This window comes from Leucopleurus acutus (genome assembly GCF_964270905.1).
Source record: "Leucopleurus acutus genome assembly, chromosome: 2".
Lineage (NCBI taxonomy): Eukaryota > Metazoa > Chordata > Mammalia > Artiodactyla > Delphinidae > Leucopleurus > Leucopleurus acutus.
This window is the reverse complement of record NC_139143.1, coordinates 157672085-157689380: the sequence shown is the minus strand read 5'-3', so window position 1 is coordinate 157689380 and position 17296 is coordinate 157672085. Positions and strand designations below refer to the sequence as shown.

At 52.8% G+C, this 17296-nt stretch overlaps 1 protein-coding gene across 2 annotated transcripts in view; it reads left to right on the top strand.

Moving 5' to 3' along the window:
- The window catches only part of ST3GAL3 (ST3 beta-galactoside alpha-2,3-sialyltransferase 3), a 236996-nt gene that overhangs the window by 213961 nt on the left and 5739 nt on the right, over positions 1–17296 (top strand). For both annotated transcript variants that reach the window (XM_082834380.1, XM_082834379.1), the window contains exons 8-10: positions 232–327; positions 602–788; positions 16992–17138. In XM_082834380.1, coding sequence (XP_082690506.1) covers positions 232–327; positions 602–788; positions 16992–17138 — 430 coding nt within the window. The remainder of the gene's footprint in view (positions 1–231; positions 328–601; positions 789–16991; positions 17139–17296) is intronic.

The following is a 17296-nucleotide window of genomic DNA, read 5'->3' as shown; positions in this document are numbered from 1 at the left end:
CCATGTTTCCCTGGAGAAGTGTCAGGGACCAGGGGTATCTGAGAGCCCTGAGTGGCCCAGCTCTCCGCAGCGTGGTTCCGGCCTCTCAGAAATGCTGCCAGAACCTCACTGGTCTGCCTCCTCTGTCCCAGCCCGTGCCTGGTCAAGGGCATGGGGTCAGGGGCCAAAGGGGCAGGGGGAGAGGACATCTGGTGGACAGCTCTCCAGAGGTCTCTGCGTCTGTCCCCTCAGCCTCAGCTGCCGCCGCTGCATCATCGTGGGCAATGGAGGTGTCCTTGCCAACAAGTCTCTGGGGTCACGAATTGATGACTATGACATTGTGGTCAGGTGAGCTCCTCAAAGCAGTGCCTCAGGCACCTTCACGTCCTGGTCCCTGAGCCCACTGAGAACTGTCTGTCCATCTGGCCCATTGGGCTGGAGGTCAGTAGAAGCCTCAGGAAGAACCCTGGGTTGGAGGGCTTTGGAATGGAAAGCCCAAGGCCTGGGCTCCCTGTCCTCTGCATCTGGGGTATTCTGGGGTCATGGTGCCTCCCCACACGCAGGCCTACAGACCACATGCAGTGAGCCCAAGGCAGTCTCTGACTGGGCCCACTCTCTGCAGACTGAACTCAGCACCAGTGAAAGGCTTTGAGAAGGACGTGGGCAGCAAGACTACGCTGCGCATCACCTACCCTGAGGGTGCCATGCAGCGGCCCGAGCAATACGAACGGGATTCCCTCTTTGTCCTCGCTGGCTTCAAGTGGCAGGACTTCAAGTGGTTGAAGTACATCGTCTACAAGGAGAGAGTGGTGAGCTCCCTGTGCCGCAGCTCCTTCCCCTCTTGCCCTGGCCCTGCCCAGCTTCCCAGTCAGCCCCCTTTCCCTGAACCAGGCGAAGAACAAGTAGGAACCTTTCAAAAGAGGCATCAAGGACCCAGATGCAACCAGGGGGCAGAGAGGCCAGGAGATGCCACGGCCACTGGCCCAGACTCCTGGAGCTGCTGTGCCTGCTATCTGCTACCTGCCTCCAGAGACCCAGGCTGCAGGTCCCTCCTCAGCCTTCGCTAGCCAGACCCCAGGTGCCTCCTCAGCAGACCCTGTGGGCCCTTCCCTGGCCTCAGCCCCCCGGTATGGAAAGCTGTCACCCAGCTAGACCCAGCTTTACTGCTGATCTTCACAACCCCCGCCCTCACTTTCTACTTGCCCCCCAAGTCCCTCTTACCCTCTGTGAGGTCTCTCTAACTGTGGTCGTGTGGGTCCCCCCTCATTCCCAGCCAGGGGAAGAAGGCCTTATTTGGACCCTGGGGCCATTCCACAGGGATAGCAGACCCCTCAGCTTGAGGGTGCCAGTTCCCAAAGTTGTAAGTCCTGACCTCTCTCCACTCTGTGCTTGTACCACTGACTCGTGGTTGTGTCCCCAACCTGCCATTGAGTCTGGTTCCACTGTGGGAATGGCCAGGTTCTGTACTTATTGGTCTAGGCAGACAAGGGCCTGGGCCCGTTTCTTCAGAGAGCTTATACGGCCAAGTAGGGTCAGACTGCTCCTTACTGGACCACCCAGTGAGGCCCCTCCTGAGTCCTCTGTCTCTCAGCCCTGGGCCAACTTGTCCAGGCTCCTTCCCCCTCTCCCCTCAACCAGCTGTCACCAGCCACCCCAGGGGAGGGGCGCCGCAGAGTTCAGGTCATTCATCTTCCAACACCCAAGCCTCTTACAGAGGAGAATGATGACAGACAGCGCTCCGCCTACAGTGAGCAGCTAGTTGCTCTTCCTGGAGGTTTAGAGGAGAGCTGGGGGGCTGGAGCAGCTCCTCCTGCCTATGGACGTCTCAGTGCAATTTGGTTTAACTCCACAGCCTTTTCCCAAGCAAGGCCAAGTGCAGGCAGTGTCAAGTAGGTAGCAAGCGAGAGCGAAGACAGAAGTCAGGTCCAGAAATTCAGGTAGGTGGGACAGTGGGGAAGGGGGAGCCCATCTCAGAGACAGGCTGAATGTGGCAGCCAGCGTCCCCAGAGGGGAGGAAAGGGTTTGACCTTAGCCAGCCCCAGCGGCGAGCAAACCAGCTGCCCATGCACAGTAGGCGGCGTGTGGGGGCTGAGGGGGCACGCCTCCGTTTTCAGAACCCTAGGACCTGAGCATCTAGTGTCCTCAGAGCCCTTCTCTTTGTCTTGAAGGCAAGAGAATTGGGATCACAGGTAGGCATCTTTCAGGGAGAAATGGGAGGAAATTGGGTCTGCCCTGGGGAACCCCAGAGAGCCTGTGGGCTGCTTCCTCACCCTGCCTTCTGCCCATCTTCCCACCCCCTCCTGGCATATCCTTTCCTCTGCTCATCGACACCTGTCAAAGGAGCTCCTGGAGGGCAGGGCCCTGATCCCCTTTGCTTTTCTCACCCCTCAATGCCCAGCCACCACAAATGATCTGGAATTGGCTCAAACACCAGATCCTGCTTCTTGCTGGGCACACTGGGATAGGACAGGCGACCCATATCAGGAGGCCGGGCCAAAGGGTGGGTCAGGGCCAGCCAGGTGGGTGTTGTCACATGATCCTTCCAAGAACACCAAGGACAATTAATTCAAGACTCTTACAAGTCATCCAAGGGAGTCTGGAAAGAAAGAAGAAAAGGAAGGAAGCCAACTAGAGTTGGAAGACTCAGGCCACTCAGGGAGCAGACAGCAGGGCCTCACTTCTCCCCGAAAGACTCAGGACCTTACTGCCTGGCCTGGCCTTGGTGGCGGGCCTGTTCAAGGAACTAACTGGAGCAGTTGGGATGAAGAGGTGTGGGCCGTGCTCAGGCACACGCTCATTGTGCCGATGTCTGTGTCCTGTTGCGGCCATGCCCAGGGATCTAGGACCAGCCCCGTGGTCCTTGGTGAGGACTCCTTCCCAGGGTTGGGAGATGTGAGTGGAAAGGGGAGAGAGGAGCTGGGAAGGAGTCCTCTGAAGTTCATGAGGCTTCCTTGACTCCAAAGTCAAAGATAATTGGGGCCTTTAGAGTGAGCTGCCAGAGGAAAACCAGTGATGCCCACGGCCTCGCCCGAGTGGGCCCGCCCAGGCCCTTTTGGTTACCCTGGAAGCCTCTTTAGTGCCCTCCTCCACCCCAAGCCCAGGGCTAATGCCTTCGCAGGACCTCTCTCATGCCCTGCTTCACTTCTCTGGCGTCGCAGACCCAGGTAAATGTGGGAGAGGCTGCTTCTCCAGGCCCCCTCCTGTCTGGTGCCCAGCTGCAGGCTTGCCCTGCTCCTGCAGTTATGTTTCTAACCATGCAGCCCCTGGGCTACTGGAGAGCCCTCTGCACCTGTCTGGAGCCTCACCTGCAGAATTCTGGCAGGAGGCAGCTCTGTGTTTGGGAGCCAAGGCCTGGCTGGGCAGGGCTGGGACAGGTATTAGGCCTCAGTCAGGGCCGCTGCCTGCCGCTCGCTACATGAGCAGTCGCTCACTGCCTGTGTAACTTCCTGATTCCCAGGAGTCCTGACAGGGTATGAGAAAGGGAAAGATATAGGAAAGGAAGACCAAACAGCCCAGAAACAGCCTGTGCTAGAGCTGACCACGCTTTCTTCATCCACATGGGAGCTGTCCTCTTCACCATTTGTGGCTGTTTGATTTCCTGATTCGCTGGGCAGTAGCACAGCTAACTCTAAACAAGTTACCTCTAAAGGCCCTTTATCTCTCAGATCCCAGGAGGCCAAGTCATCAAGCAGGTGGAGGAGTTCCCAGCAGGCCTCGGGGCAGCTCAGAGGAGCACCAGCGGACTGTTGAGCAGGGAAGCTGAGGTCAGGGGGAGGGGAGGAGCTGGGGACACGGAGATGCAGGTATATGTGGGCCATGGAGGGAGGGGCGGCCTCCAGCTCTTGTGAAGTTCTTCTCAGAGGCACATCTGGCTCCACCCCTCCACACGCTTACTCATTTGCCAGGCATCGTCAGGTGTTCTCTGTGCTGTCACTGTGCTGCTCCCTGGAAACAGAAAGTCACTCAGTCTCATGGGAGAGACAGTCCCCGAACTAGTTATAATGCAGTGTAGTAGATGCTGTGCCCTCAGCATCCTCCTCCTGGCGTTTGATGAAGGCTGGAGACGCCCTGTCTGTGGTCCTGAGGACGGAGCCCTGGGACCTGGAGAGGACGGGACATGTGAGAGGCAGAGCTTCTCGTGCTGTGTCCACTGCCTCTGCCAGACTCCCCCACCGGGCCCCAGGATGCTGCTGACCCAGCACTTCAGAGCCCCGGGGAGCTGCCTTCCAATCCTCTTCGTCCTCACTTGGGAAACCCCGGAAAGCTGGCCTCACTGCTGAGTGGCCTCTGGGCCTGAGGCCTGGGCTGGGTTGGTGGGTGTGGTTCCAACCCGGCAGGCGGGGAGGAGAGGACAAGGGCTAGGGGTTGGCCCCTGGACAGCCTTGACCCAGGCCTGACCTTGCAGCTTTTGTTCACTCCTTGGGGAAGGCAGAGGGATCTAAGAGGCCGGCCAGGGCCCCACCTCACACCCAGGGGGACTGGGCCCTTGAATCTGAGAGACAACGGTGGTTGAAGAGGAGAAGGCAGCTTAGGCCTTGGAGTCATACAGACTCCGGTTTAAATTTAGACCCTGTCACTTGTTAGCTGGGTTCTTAGACAAATCACCTAGGCCCCTTAGACTTCATAAAACAGGAGTAGTACTACCCATCTCTCAGGGTTGGTTTAAAAGTTAAACAAGATGAAGTATAGTGCTTGACACTTAGTAAGTTCTGTCTGTGGCAATTATGAATACTATTTATTATTTTATTATTATTATTGGTGGTGGTGCTATTAGAAAAGCCCAGTTGCACTAGGGAGTGAAGTCTTTGTCTAGACTCTAGGGCCTGACCTAGGAAGTAACCTAAAAGCGGGGGTCAGAGGCCAGGCCTAGAGGAAGGAGAGACATGGACCACCTAGTGAAAGGCCGCAGGGGTGGGCTAGCAATCTAGCACAAGGCAAATGGCCACCAGGTCCCCGCATGTGAGGCCTTATTGGACCAGGCCTGAGACAGGGAGTGAACATCCATCTGCACCTAAACCCGTGCTCTGTCCAGGCCTGAGAGGGATGCAGAGCCTTAGGATGGGCTCTGCCTAGCAGGAGCTCGGTGTGGACACAACCTTGCCTCTGGGGAGACTCTGTGCAGGGCACCTGAAAGCATGGTGAGGCTGGCAGACACCGTTGCCTCCTACTGCTTGAGAAGGCCTCTGCTGAGCCAGCTCGATGCTGCGCACCCCACAGTCTCCCTTCCAGACCTCTGAGACAAGCTCTCCTGGATACCATTTCCTCTGCAGCCATGGCCAGTGGACACAGCTCTTTTTCACAGATCCATTATCCCCTGTGAGGACCAGGAAGACTCCCTGCACATTGCCCGTCCTGCATCCTGCCCGTCGCTCCTCCCCCACCAGGAAAGATGCTCAGGGACGGGGGCTTACGTCATCATCCCCTGTGCTCCTCTTCATCACTGTCATCCAGAGCCTCTTGCTTACTTACCTCACGATCCCTGTTATTCTTCCTCCTCTTCCTCCTTCCACCATCCTCATCATAGACGTCATTTAAGATCTGCAGTTTGCCAGCTTTCTTTGAATTCCTTTATTCAGTTTTCACCATGACCCTGTTAGATAGATACTATTATGATCCCCATCTCGGGGTTTAGGAAACTGAGGCACAGAGAGGATGAGTTACTTGCTAAGATCACACAACTAGTTAAGTGGTAGAGGTGACCTCAGACCCAGCTCTGGATGCCATCTCCTCCCACCTTCTCAGGAACTGTCTTTTTTCACTGATCTCTTTTCTTACCTCTTTACTGGATCTTCCTCTCACATCTACAAATTTGTTCAGCTATTTTTTTTTCATTTCTCTCACCTCAAAAATGAAAGTCCCAGGGACTTCCCTGGCAGTCCAGTGGTTAAGACTCCACGCTTCCACTGCAGGGGGCACGGGTTCAATCTCTGGTCGGGAAACTAAGATCCCGCGTGCCACGACGCAGCCAAAAAAAAAAAAAGAAAGAAAGAAAGCCCCCTCTTCAGCTGGTATTCACCCTTTCTCCTTCCCTTCTTTTTCAAGTTTCTGGGAAGAGTCATCAGCTGTCCACGATACGTATCTCCACGTTTTCCCCCTTCTGTTTCTCAGCGCTCTCCACTCTGTCTTCCAAACCTATCCCTCTATGGCAGTGACCTTCTGATTCTAAATCCAGTGGACTCAACTTTGCCTCACTTTAACGGAACGACTTGTCAGCAGATATTCAGTGAGCATTTACAGTGTACCGTACGCAGTGGTAAGTTCTAGGGAGAGTCCTTGATTCTTACAAACTCATGGCCCAAATCCTGGGAAGGATGCTCAATTCTTCCATCTCCTCTGCCTTCTCTATTCAGTCATTCAGCCTCCAGATCTGTGGTTCTCCCTTTTAAAAATGTCTTCCTTGGATTATTTCAGCAGCTTCCTATCTCCCTGCATCCAATCAGGCCTCCCTCCAATCCATTCTCCACACCTGTATCCAAAAGACTCATCCTAAAGTGATGATTGGTTCATCTGGTTGGTTCATTCTCCTGCTTAATGGGTCCCCGTTGTCCAAATGCAGCAGTTCTCAGAGTGCTTTCTCCTTTCCAGTAGCATCAGTATCACCTGGAAACTTGTCAGAAATGCATTTTGGGACTCCACCTTAGACTGTGAATGAGAAACTCTGGGGGTGGGCCCAGCAGTCTGCTTAATGGCCCTCCAGGTGGTTTGGATACAGGCTCAAGTGTGAGAACCACTGGCCTGCAGGGTAAAATTCCAACTCCATAGCATAGCGCTCCATGCTCTGGGCCCTCCAACCCCTTCCTTGTCCTGACCGCTCCTTCTTGCACCCAAAATTACTCTCCACTCTGCCCATACCAAAGTCTATGCCCATTTCACACCTCCATGTTTTATCTGCTTCCCTTCCCAAGGCTGTATTAGATGCTTCTCTTCTGAGCTCCCAAGACACTCATCACTCTGTTATGCATAAGGGTTCTCTTATAAGCCCCTGGAGGGCAGGGACTGTCCTGTTTATCTCTGTAAGCCCATCGCCGCCTGCAGTGTTGTGTTTGAGACAGAGTTGGCATGCGTAAACGAAAAAATAACTGTGGACACTGAGACCCAGAGGAAGGCAGGAACTTGTGGCAGAGTCAGGATTCCAACCCAGATCTTCTGACTCTCAGTGGGGGCTCTTTCCTCACAAGTAGGCCGCCTCCCTCCTCTGTTGCCCCAGAGATCATTCTTTTAGATTCGGACCCTTGCGTCCTTTTGCTCCCCTCTTGCCTCTCCTGGGCACCTCTCTCCTCTTAGCCATGTTTGATCTTCTTTCTGAGGTTCCGAGATCATTCTCCTTGATTAAAAAAAAGTGAAAACTGAACAGTCCCTGGCCTCTGCCTCGTTCAGTTGTCTGTTGATATCACACAGCCGGCCCCAAACCGACTCCTCTTTTTGTTCATTGCTTTTTCCAAATATAGCTTTCAAAAAGGTTTTTGACCCTCTCCTCATAGCATGCATCAAAATAAATTCCAAATGGACTAAAAAGTAAAATATAAAAATACAGCCAAAGGAAAGTAGTACTTTTGAAGAAAATAGAATAGAAATCACAGCCCTAGAGGGAAGAGAACTTTCAAGGGACAGAGTGCTAGGAAAAATCAGATTTGATAATATATGAACACTTTAAACAACAACCAAAAAAGACTGGATACCACAAAACTTTGAAAAGTATGTTTAGGAAATATGACAAATGGTTATCATCATGAAAGTTGACAGGAAAGCCATTAGGACCCCAGCAGTTAATGAGCAGGAGACTGAACCGATCACACAGAAGGCAATATAACTAGTAAACAACAGAAATATGTTTAACCTTCCTGGCAGTCAGAAAATTCACGTGAAGGTGACAGGATGCCAGTTATCACCTATCATGTCTTCAGAGAATGTGTTTAAATTATAATACGTGATTCTGGCCAGAGTGCAGTGAGAGGTGCTCTCAAAGGCTACGAGTCAGAGTGTAATTGGGGACAAGCTTTTTGGAAAGGAAATGACACTTGGCACCAGGAGCCATCACCCAAGGGAAGGAAAAATCTGCCTACAAAGATTTTTATTATAGTGTTATTTATAATGGCCAAACTCAAATATAACCTAAGGGGTTTATTATGAAAAGTATGGCTCAACTAGCGTATGGAGTATAAAGGAGCAGCCCAGTGACCCTGCAGAGGCTGCGGGCACCTGGACCAGCCAGCACAGCCGCTCCCACTCCTGCTCCTTTGGCGTGGGTGGGGCCGCTGAAACAGCACTGGATTCAGTACCAGGAACGGGTGCCTCTGCCTCAGGCCCCGTCTCTTGAGTTTCATTTTCCTCTTCTGTACAATGGGGATGGTGAAAACTTCTCGGGGTGGCTCCCAGATACACTGCTGCAAGGAGCCGCTGGGACAGTGCACTGACAGCCCCTGGCACACTGTGCTCGCTGCAGTGGCGAGCACCTGTTGAGAAGGTCAGTGCTTGCCTTGCTGGGCCCCTCTTCAGGGCTCAGAGGGAAATGCCCACCCCAGTCACATCCTCCCCTGCTAGACCATCCCCAGGTACTGGAGACCTCAGAATTTCTTGCCCCAGCAGTGCCAAGTCCACTTCTGTCCTCTTGAGGGTAGAACACACCTCCCTGTGCAGACTCCAAAGTCCAAAGAGGGATGTTTGCAGAGCCTGTAAGCCGAACTTGGATGTCTAAGCTGGGCAGTCCGCACACGTGTGCAAACAGTACTTCCCACAGCGTGAGATGGGACCAGGGTGGGAAGGGAAGGGGAGGGCAGGCTGGGGCTAGCTCTCCCTACACCATGGGCCAGCACGGGTCTCCGGGAGTCAGAATTCTCAATTCAAACCTGGCCTTCCAGATGGTTTTTCAGGGGAGGATAGAATATATTTAACATCTTGATACCCTCACTGTCACTGTCACATATTTGGAATCTAAAACTTAGACATGTGGTATGTGGACATCCATTTGTAATTTTGTCCCTAGCCCCACAAATCTTAGGGGTTTGAGCCTTGACGGACATGGTGGCAATGGCTGGAGGTGAGGCTGGGTAGACAGGGGACAGACGGTGAAGGGTCTTGTCAGCCAAAGTCACATCAAGGAGCTTGGACTTTGTCCTGTGGACTAACAATAGCAGAAGCTAACGAGCTGCCTTTGTGCCACACGTGATGTGTGTGACTTGTAACTGTCACGGCACAGAAACACTATGAAGAACAAGCTAGTCTGATTTCCCATATTCTTAGATGATGATAATGAGACTTTGAAAGGGTGAAGAACTTTCTGAGGGATACAGAGTTAGTAGTTAGGGTTCAAAAGCCGACCCACAGAATTACTGGGACAGCCCAATCCGCAAGCAGGGGTGGGCTGAGGAAGGCGGGAAGGAGGCAGTTGTGGGATGGATCTGCACAGGAGCCACAGACCTGGTGTTGCTAGGTTCTTAGAGACCTGAGAGAGGGAACCATCAAGGGAGAGTGAGCATTCAAGTCGGAGTCATTGTGGAGGAATGGTGGTCGCTGGATCCCTTGGGGGAAATGGATTAGATAGGAAGACAAACCTTTCAGGGCCTTGGTTTCTGTAAGAGGGGATTAGACCAGATGTTCTTTTTTGTTTTGTTTTTTGGGGGGGTTTTTTGTTTGTTTTTTTATTGGAGTATAGTTGATTTACAGTGTTGTGTTAGTTTCTGCTGTACAGCAAAGTGAATCAGTTATACATATACATATATCCACTCTTTTTTGGATTCTTTTCCCATATAGGTGATTACAGAGTATTGAGTAGAGTTCCCTGTGCTATACAGTAGGTCCTTATTAGTTATCTATTTTATATACAGTAGTATGTATATGTCAGTCCCAGTCTCCCAACTTATCCCTCCCCCCGAAAGCAATTTTTTAAATTAATTTATTTTATTTTATTTATTTTTGGCTGCATTGGGTCTTCGTTGCTGTGCATGGGCTTTCTCGAGTTGCAGCGAGCTGGGGGCTACTCTTCATTGCGGTGCGCGGGCCTCTCATTGTGGTGGCTTCTCTTGTTACAGAGAATGGGCTCTAGGCATGCCATCTTCAGTAGTTGTGGCTCATGGGCTCTAGAGCACAGGCTCAGTAGTTGTGGTGCACGGGCTTAGTTGCTCCATGGCATGTGGGAGTCTTCCGGGACCAGGGCTCGAACCCTTGTCCCCTGCATTGGCAGGTGGATTCTTAACCACCGCGCCACCAGGGAAGCCCCGAAAGCAATTTTTTTTTTTTTGCGGTACGCGGGCCTCTCACTGTTGTGGAACACAGGCTCCGGACATGCAGGCTCAGTGGCCATGGCTCACGGGCCCAGCCACTCCACAGCATGTGGGATCTTCCTGGACTGGGGCACGAACCCGTGTCCCCTGCATCAGCAGGCGGACTCTCAACCACTGCGCCACCAGGGAAGCCCCCGAAAGCAAATTTTTTTAAGTTAATTTTTACTGGAGTATAGTTGCTTTATAATGTTGTGTTAGTTTCTACTGTACAGCAAAGTGAATCAGCTATATCCCCTCTTTTTTGGATTTCCTTCCCATTTATTTCACCAGACAGAATTGAGTAGAGTTCCCTGTGCTGTACAGTAGGTTCTCATTCGTTGTCTATTTTATACATGGTATCAATAGTGTATATATGTCAATGCCAACCTCCCAATTCATCCCCCCCACCCCCCGCCCAGACCAGATGTTCTTAAAGGTCTCTTTTTGTATGATGGTAATCAGTGTTTTGAGGGTTATTTGTTGTCTGAAATATTATAGAATATATTTGTACAGAAAGTAAATAGCTTATATATAACAGAGACTCATGTATTTGTTGATTGGTTAATCCAGGTTCATCATTAGTTCTGAAATATTTTGTACATCTGTAAATAGCTCTCTTTTCAAGCTCTACTTCATTTTACTTATAGTTTCCTTAGTATGTCACCTTGCTCTTCCTCCCATTTTAAGTTTTATGCATGTGAACATTTGGGGGTATGTCTTCTATGTATATATTTTACATAAGTATAGCAGATGTTTTAAACCTCTTTTTGGCTTTTTCTCATATCATAATAATTATACCGTGTATTGAGATATTTGTACACAGCCCTGTCTTTCCTCCTGGGTTATAAACTCCTTTTGAGTAAGGGAAAAAAAAAAAAAAAGACCGGCACTCAATGCTCCTGACAAGCTGTCTCAGCGGGTGGCGGAAAGCCTCTGAAGATGTTAGCCCTGAGAGTGTCAAGATCAGATTTGTGCGGAATTGAAGGAAGGCACGATGGAGGCAAGGAGGTCTGGTGGCTCCTGGAGTGACCCCAGCGAGCTGGTGACCTGTCCTCAGGCAGTAGCAGCAAGGAGGGGTGGTGGTGTAGGCAGGAGTGACCACACCTGCCCTTACTCCTGGCTGCAGAAAGCCAGCCACGGTCAGGCTCTCCACTCCCAGACCTCTCATCTTGGCAGGCAGACTGCTTCTCTCCCCACAGAGAAGGAGGAAGAGGCTGCAGGAGAAGCAGCCTGAAAGGGCGCAGGGAAGCACTGTGGGAGCCCGGCTGGGCAGGTACTTCTTCCCAGATGCTTTCCCCCATTGCTCCTGGCTGTTCTGACAAGAGCAGAACGAGTTGTATCAGCAGGAGACCAGCGGCTCCACGCAGATGAGCTGGGTCCAGGCTGGACTGAGGCAGGGACATTCCGGGAGGAGGGATTCAGCCAAGCATGCGGCCCACAGGTGGCCTTGAGGAGAGCTTTGGCCACTCCAGGCCAGCGTCATTGGCTGGCTTTATAGGCCTCTGCGCTGTGTCCTGTGGGTCAGGGAAACGAGATGTGAGAGGCCTTGGGCCGTTGGGATAGGCCTTCTGGAACAGGGCTGTGTTCTGGTGGCAGGCTTGGCAGTGTCACCCAGCAGTAGGAAGGCCTCCAACATCCACTGCCCTCCTGCAGGGCACCCAAGGACAAAGCTGGCCCCCGTCTGAGTGTGTGTATAGTCTGTGAACTGGCCTGTGTGTGGCCTCTAACATTGCTGGCCACACCCTCTGCTTCACTCTCGGCTTCTGTGACGCTCAGAATCATAACAGACAAGATTTATTGAGCCCCTGCCATGTGCCAGACATGGGGCCAGATGCTGTAAAATGCACAGCACTTCATTTAATCGTCACGGCTGTCTGGGAAGTGGGCTTGACGCCCCCGTTATGTGCGAGGAACTTGAGGCCTGAAGAAATCCTGTGACACGCCCTGGTTGCACAGATGCGGAATCTGGATGTGGACATGGGTTTCCCAGACTCCGAGGCCCACAGTCTCCCGTGGCATCACACCCTCCCTGCGTCTCCTCATCACTCTTACTGTTGGTTCTCAGTCTCCTCCGCAGGCTCCGCTGCTCCCACCGACCCCTTCAGTGTTGGTGTCTATAAGGTTCTCCTCTCTTCTTGCCCCACACAGAGATTCTCAATCTCAAGTCGCCAAATGCCCTCGCTTCCAGGGACCCTGCTCCCTTTGGCAGTGGTGTGCGGCGTGTTGTGTGTGTGTACCTGTGTATGATTTTTCTGAGACGGGGAGCCATGGCTTTTATTTGAGAGACAGGCTGCAGTTGTGTTTACTTAGTATTTGTCTGACACAGTGATGCCCCAGCCAGATCCTGGTCTTCCTGTTCCTCCTTTCCCTGTGATTCCTGAGGAGGCCCTGCACCAGGACGGTGACAGGTGGGAAAAATAAAATAGCGGTGCCGGGTCCCAGTGCCCTAATGCAGGCTCTCTGAGACTTGAGTCCCAAGCATAAGACTCGTTCCCACCCCGTCCCAATCTTGCTCTCTGCCCGAAGGCGGTAGGAGCTTCAGCGCTCTTAGAACAGGTGAGCAGAGCAGGGACCGGAATGCCGGGCCTGCTCCAGGGAGGCAAGCTCTGCCTTGGCGTACCCGCTGCTGCCTGGGCACAAGGAGCCAGAAGGAGCTGTATGTGTACCTGTGACTTTGCATTTCCTACTAGTAAACGTGACACACGTCTCCTCAAATCCAAGAAGTCACATGAGTTGTTTCCCCTCCTGGGAAAGAGTAAAGATGGGAAGAGAGGCAGAAGCCTCCCCTCCACCCTGGAGCGTTTGTCAGCTTCTCAAAGGGGCTTGAGATCATAAGCTAATTTCCTACCGTTTCACGTGGTGGTTACATATGGGACCCTTAAGCACATGGGATAAGCCAAGAGGTGTTGTCTCAGAGAGGGAAGCTCGTGTCACAGAAAGACCCAGGCTCTGAAGTTGAATCCAGCTCAGATTCTCCCCAGCTGTGTGTGCCTCGGGGCAAGGCCCCTCGCCTCTCTGAGCCTCAGTCCCCTCTGTGAAACAGGATGCAGGGCACCAACCGGAGTGACCCCAACTCACCTCAGCGCTTCTGGCGGGGAGAAGGGAGGCCCCAACCATCCTTGACTAGCCCCCCAGACCTTCTGAGGTGGGAACAGCAGTGCTGATAATAAATGGTGTGGCAGAAAGAACACCCATCCTGGCATCACGACGTTGGGTTTGCATCTTGGTACAGACTCTTACGTGACCTTGAACCCGTTGCTTCATCTTGGGTCCCGTACCTGTGAAGTGGGTGAAAGTTGAAGAGACATAAATAATATCTATGAAAACCAGCCTGTAGCCTCCACCCCCCCAGCTGTGCCATTACTGCCTCTCCGTCCCTTCCCGAGCAGCCCCTGCCCTTCCTCCTCTTTAGGGGTATGTGGGCAGGCGTGGGCAGGGACCCGGGGTTGTAGGGTGCGGGGAGGATGTTGGGGCCTGCTGGGCTCTGGAGAAGGGACGGGGGCTGTGCTTTGCTCAGCACAGGCTGGTACCTGCCATTCCTTTGAGTACACACCTGATCCTCCCAGGAGGGGCTTCTCCCCAGTTCTGCATAAGGTCTTGGCCATTTCTCCACCGTCCCCTTTCCTGCTGGGTCTCACTGTCCCGACCTTTACCCCCTTACACACACACACTTCTGGAGACAGAGGGAGGCACAGGAGGAAGCCGGTCTGGGGTCTGCTGTCTCGTCTCACTGGGGCTGAGACCCAGCGAAGTTGGCCCTAAAGGCCCATCCTTTGAGCTGACGTCTGGAGGACGGATAGAATTTGCCCGAGAGAGAGGTGTTGCCAGAGACGGGGAGATGTGAGGAGGGGGTGGCTGGAGCAGACAGTCCATTGAAGGCCACAGAAGACAAGCCTGAAGAGATGCTGAGGGCAGTGGAGGAGCCGGGATGGACTTCATGTCCCCTTACACACCCGCACCCGGTGCTGCGCTGCTGGGCCGCAGAAGTGAATCAGATGTGAGCCCCTGCCCTGGGGCTAATGGCGGTGGTGATAGGAGCTGACCAGTGACTGTGAGCTGGGCACTCAGCCTGAATTATCTCATTGAGTTCTCACAACACAAGATAAATACCCTTGGTATCCCTGGTTTATCCATAGGGAAATGATAGTTTTCTTGCCCAAGGCCTCCACACAGTTGAGTGACCAGAGCTGAGTTTGGATCTGGGCCCAGGGATCTTCTGTCTTAGTCAGCTCATGTTGCTATAACAGAATACCACAGACTGGGTGGTTTATAAACAACAGACATTTGTTTTTCACAGTTCTGGAGGCTGGAAGTCCAGGATCATGGCACTGGCAGACTTGGTGTTTGGTGAGGGCTTCCTGGTTCATAAATCATTATGTCCTCACTTGGTGGAAGGAGCGAGGGATCTCTTGGGCCTCTTTTGTAAGGGCGCTGATCCCATTCTTGAGGGCTTCACCCTCAGGACCTAATCACTTCTCAAAGGCCCACCTCCTAATACCATCACCTTGGGCATTAGGTGTTCAACATAAATGAATTGGGGGGCGGGGATGGGCCACAAACTTTCAAAGCATAGCAGATCTTTTTTTATATAAATTTATTTTATTTATTTATTTTTGGCTGCGTTGGGTCTTCATTGTCGTGCACGGGCTTTCTCTGGTTGCGGTGAGCAGGGGCTACTCTGTGTTGCAGTGCGTGGGCTTCTCACAGCAGTGGCTTCTCCTGTCACAGAGCATGGGCTCTAGACATGCAGGCTTCAGTAGTTGCGGCACGCAGCCTCAGTAGTTGTGGCTCATGGACTCCAGAGTGCAGGCTCAGTAGTTGTGGTGCACGGGCTTAGTTGCTCTGCAGCATGTGGGATCTTCCCGGACCAGGGCTCAAACCTGTGTCCCCCGCATTGGCAGGAGGATTCTCAACCACTGTGCCACCAGGGAAGCCCCTATAGCAGATCTTAACTCCATATTTTATCACCTCCCAAAGGCTAGAGGTCATTTCTACCTTGGGATGAAGGTATTCAGGAAAGACATGAGAAAGGAGAAGATGCTGAGTCTTAAGAAACAAGTAGGGTGGATCAGGTGGGTGGAGGCGGGGAGACCATTAGAGACAGAAGGAGCAACATCAGCAAAAGAATGGAGGCACGAATCAGCAGATGCGGACTTAAGATGGGCTGAAATGAAAACTGGAGCAGCAGGCAGCATTACTGGCTAAAAATCTCTGATCTCCTGTGGGCAGTGGTGATGTGATCTGGTTTGTATATAGAAAGATCATTCTGGCAGAGAGCAGAAAGTGGTTTGGGAGGCAGAGGTGGCCCATTCTGGGCACTCATTTTGGGTGAATGGAACTCAACAATTATTTTGTACTTTTCCAGTCTCTCTACTGGGCTCTGGGGGCGGTTAGTGGCCAACAAGACAGACACTGGACGTGGCCTCATTATAATAGTCCATTTGAAAGATGATGAGACCTGGACTTTAGGTGGTAGCAGTGGGCTTGGGAAGAAAGGATGGATCCGTGGGATTCTATAGAAAATAGAATCGAAACGACCCAGATGACCAGTAGGACAGAACGAGCTGGAGAGATGAAGAGGGATGCAAAGTCGATTCCCAGGCTTCTGGTTTGGAAGATGGAGTGGACAGCAGAGGTTAGGGAACACAGAAGGAGGAGCAGATCTGGGGGAACCAGAAACAACTGAGATGTCCAGCAACAGAGGGGTTGCTTACATAGGCTATGGGACATCCCTGGGACATCTCTCCAGCCTACAGGGTTGGTTTGTGACTTTCTCCAGCAGTACTCAGGAGCCCAGTTGTAAGGGTGGGAAAGGTGGATGTATGGGTTGATCTAAGTTCATGGTTCCCCTGGGCTAGGACAATAGAATGACAAGGGGCAGGGAGTTGAGTGTGCTCGCGAGAGAGTGGCTGAAGCGATATACTCAAGGGAGTAGACGAGGGAGGGCTCGTGTACTGAACAGAAAGGCAGGGCTGGGAACTAGAGGAAGGGAGAGAGGTAGAAGGAGAGGAATTTGTGGCCCTGGAGTGGACCCTGGGGTGTCAGGTTTGTTTCAGAGCTGATGCCTTTCCCATCCGGTACTGAGATCCCTCAGGGAAGAATCATCCCATTCTGCAATTAAAGAACTGAAGCTTAGAGAGCTCGTCACCTGCCCAAAGTCACCCAACTCCATCGGTGGCAGAACTGGGGTTGGAGTGTTGTTTTCTGCTCTGCCATACTAGCTCACATTCTGTCTTTATTTTTCAGGTTCACTTTAGAACAGTTGACTGAGAGCGAGGAAATTCAGCAGAAGGGAAAGGAGGCGAGCCCAGCAGAGCAGATAGGAGAGAGAGGGCAGGCTCCTCCTGGGCCCCTCAGTAGCGGCGAAGGGGAGGGGTACTGCTGGGCCGTTGGGTCTTCCTCGTGGCCCAAGACCCACCCCCCCGCCCAAGGTCAGAGCAGCACAGCCCAGTGCCCCACGCCCTGTGCCCCGCCCTGCAGCTCACTTGGTATCCTCCATCCACACTGGCCCCACTGTGTGCTCGCTGTGCCCTACCATGTACCTTGTCTCTGCCACACATCCTGTGTCCCCAGCACCCACCAGGTCGTCCGTCCTCCAGCCGTGTTTGTTCCCCATGCCCCAGGCTCCCTGTATATACCTTATGCCCCCCACCTTGTTTCTCATTAGCCTGTACACACTTTGGGTCCCCACCACTCACCCAGTCCCATCACAAGCTGTGTGCCCGCTCATGCCCACTTGTGCTGTGTCTACAGAGCGCGTCAGATGGCTTCTGGAAATCTGTGGCCACTCGGGTGCCCAAGGAACCCCCCGAGATTCGCATCCTCAACCCATATTTCATCCAGGAAGCCGCCTTCACCCTCATCGGACTGCCTTTCAACAACGGCCTCATGGGCCGCGGGGTGAGACGTCTGGATCCTGGGAGAGGGAGAAGGGGACCTGGGCCAGAGGTGCCCTGGGAAGGAAGGACAGGGCGGCAGGGTGGGGACAGAGGATTCAGTTCTCAGGAGCAGAGCTCAGCTCTGGAGAGCTTCGCTGAGGGTCTCCGCCTCACTCGGAA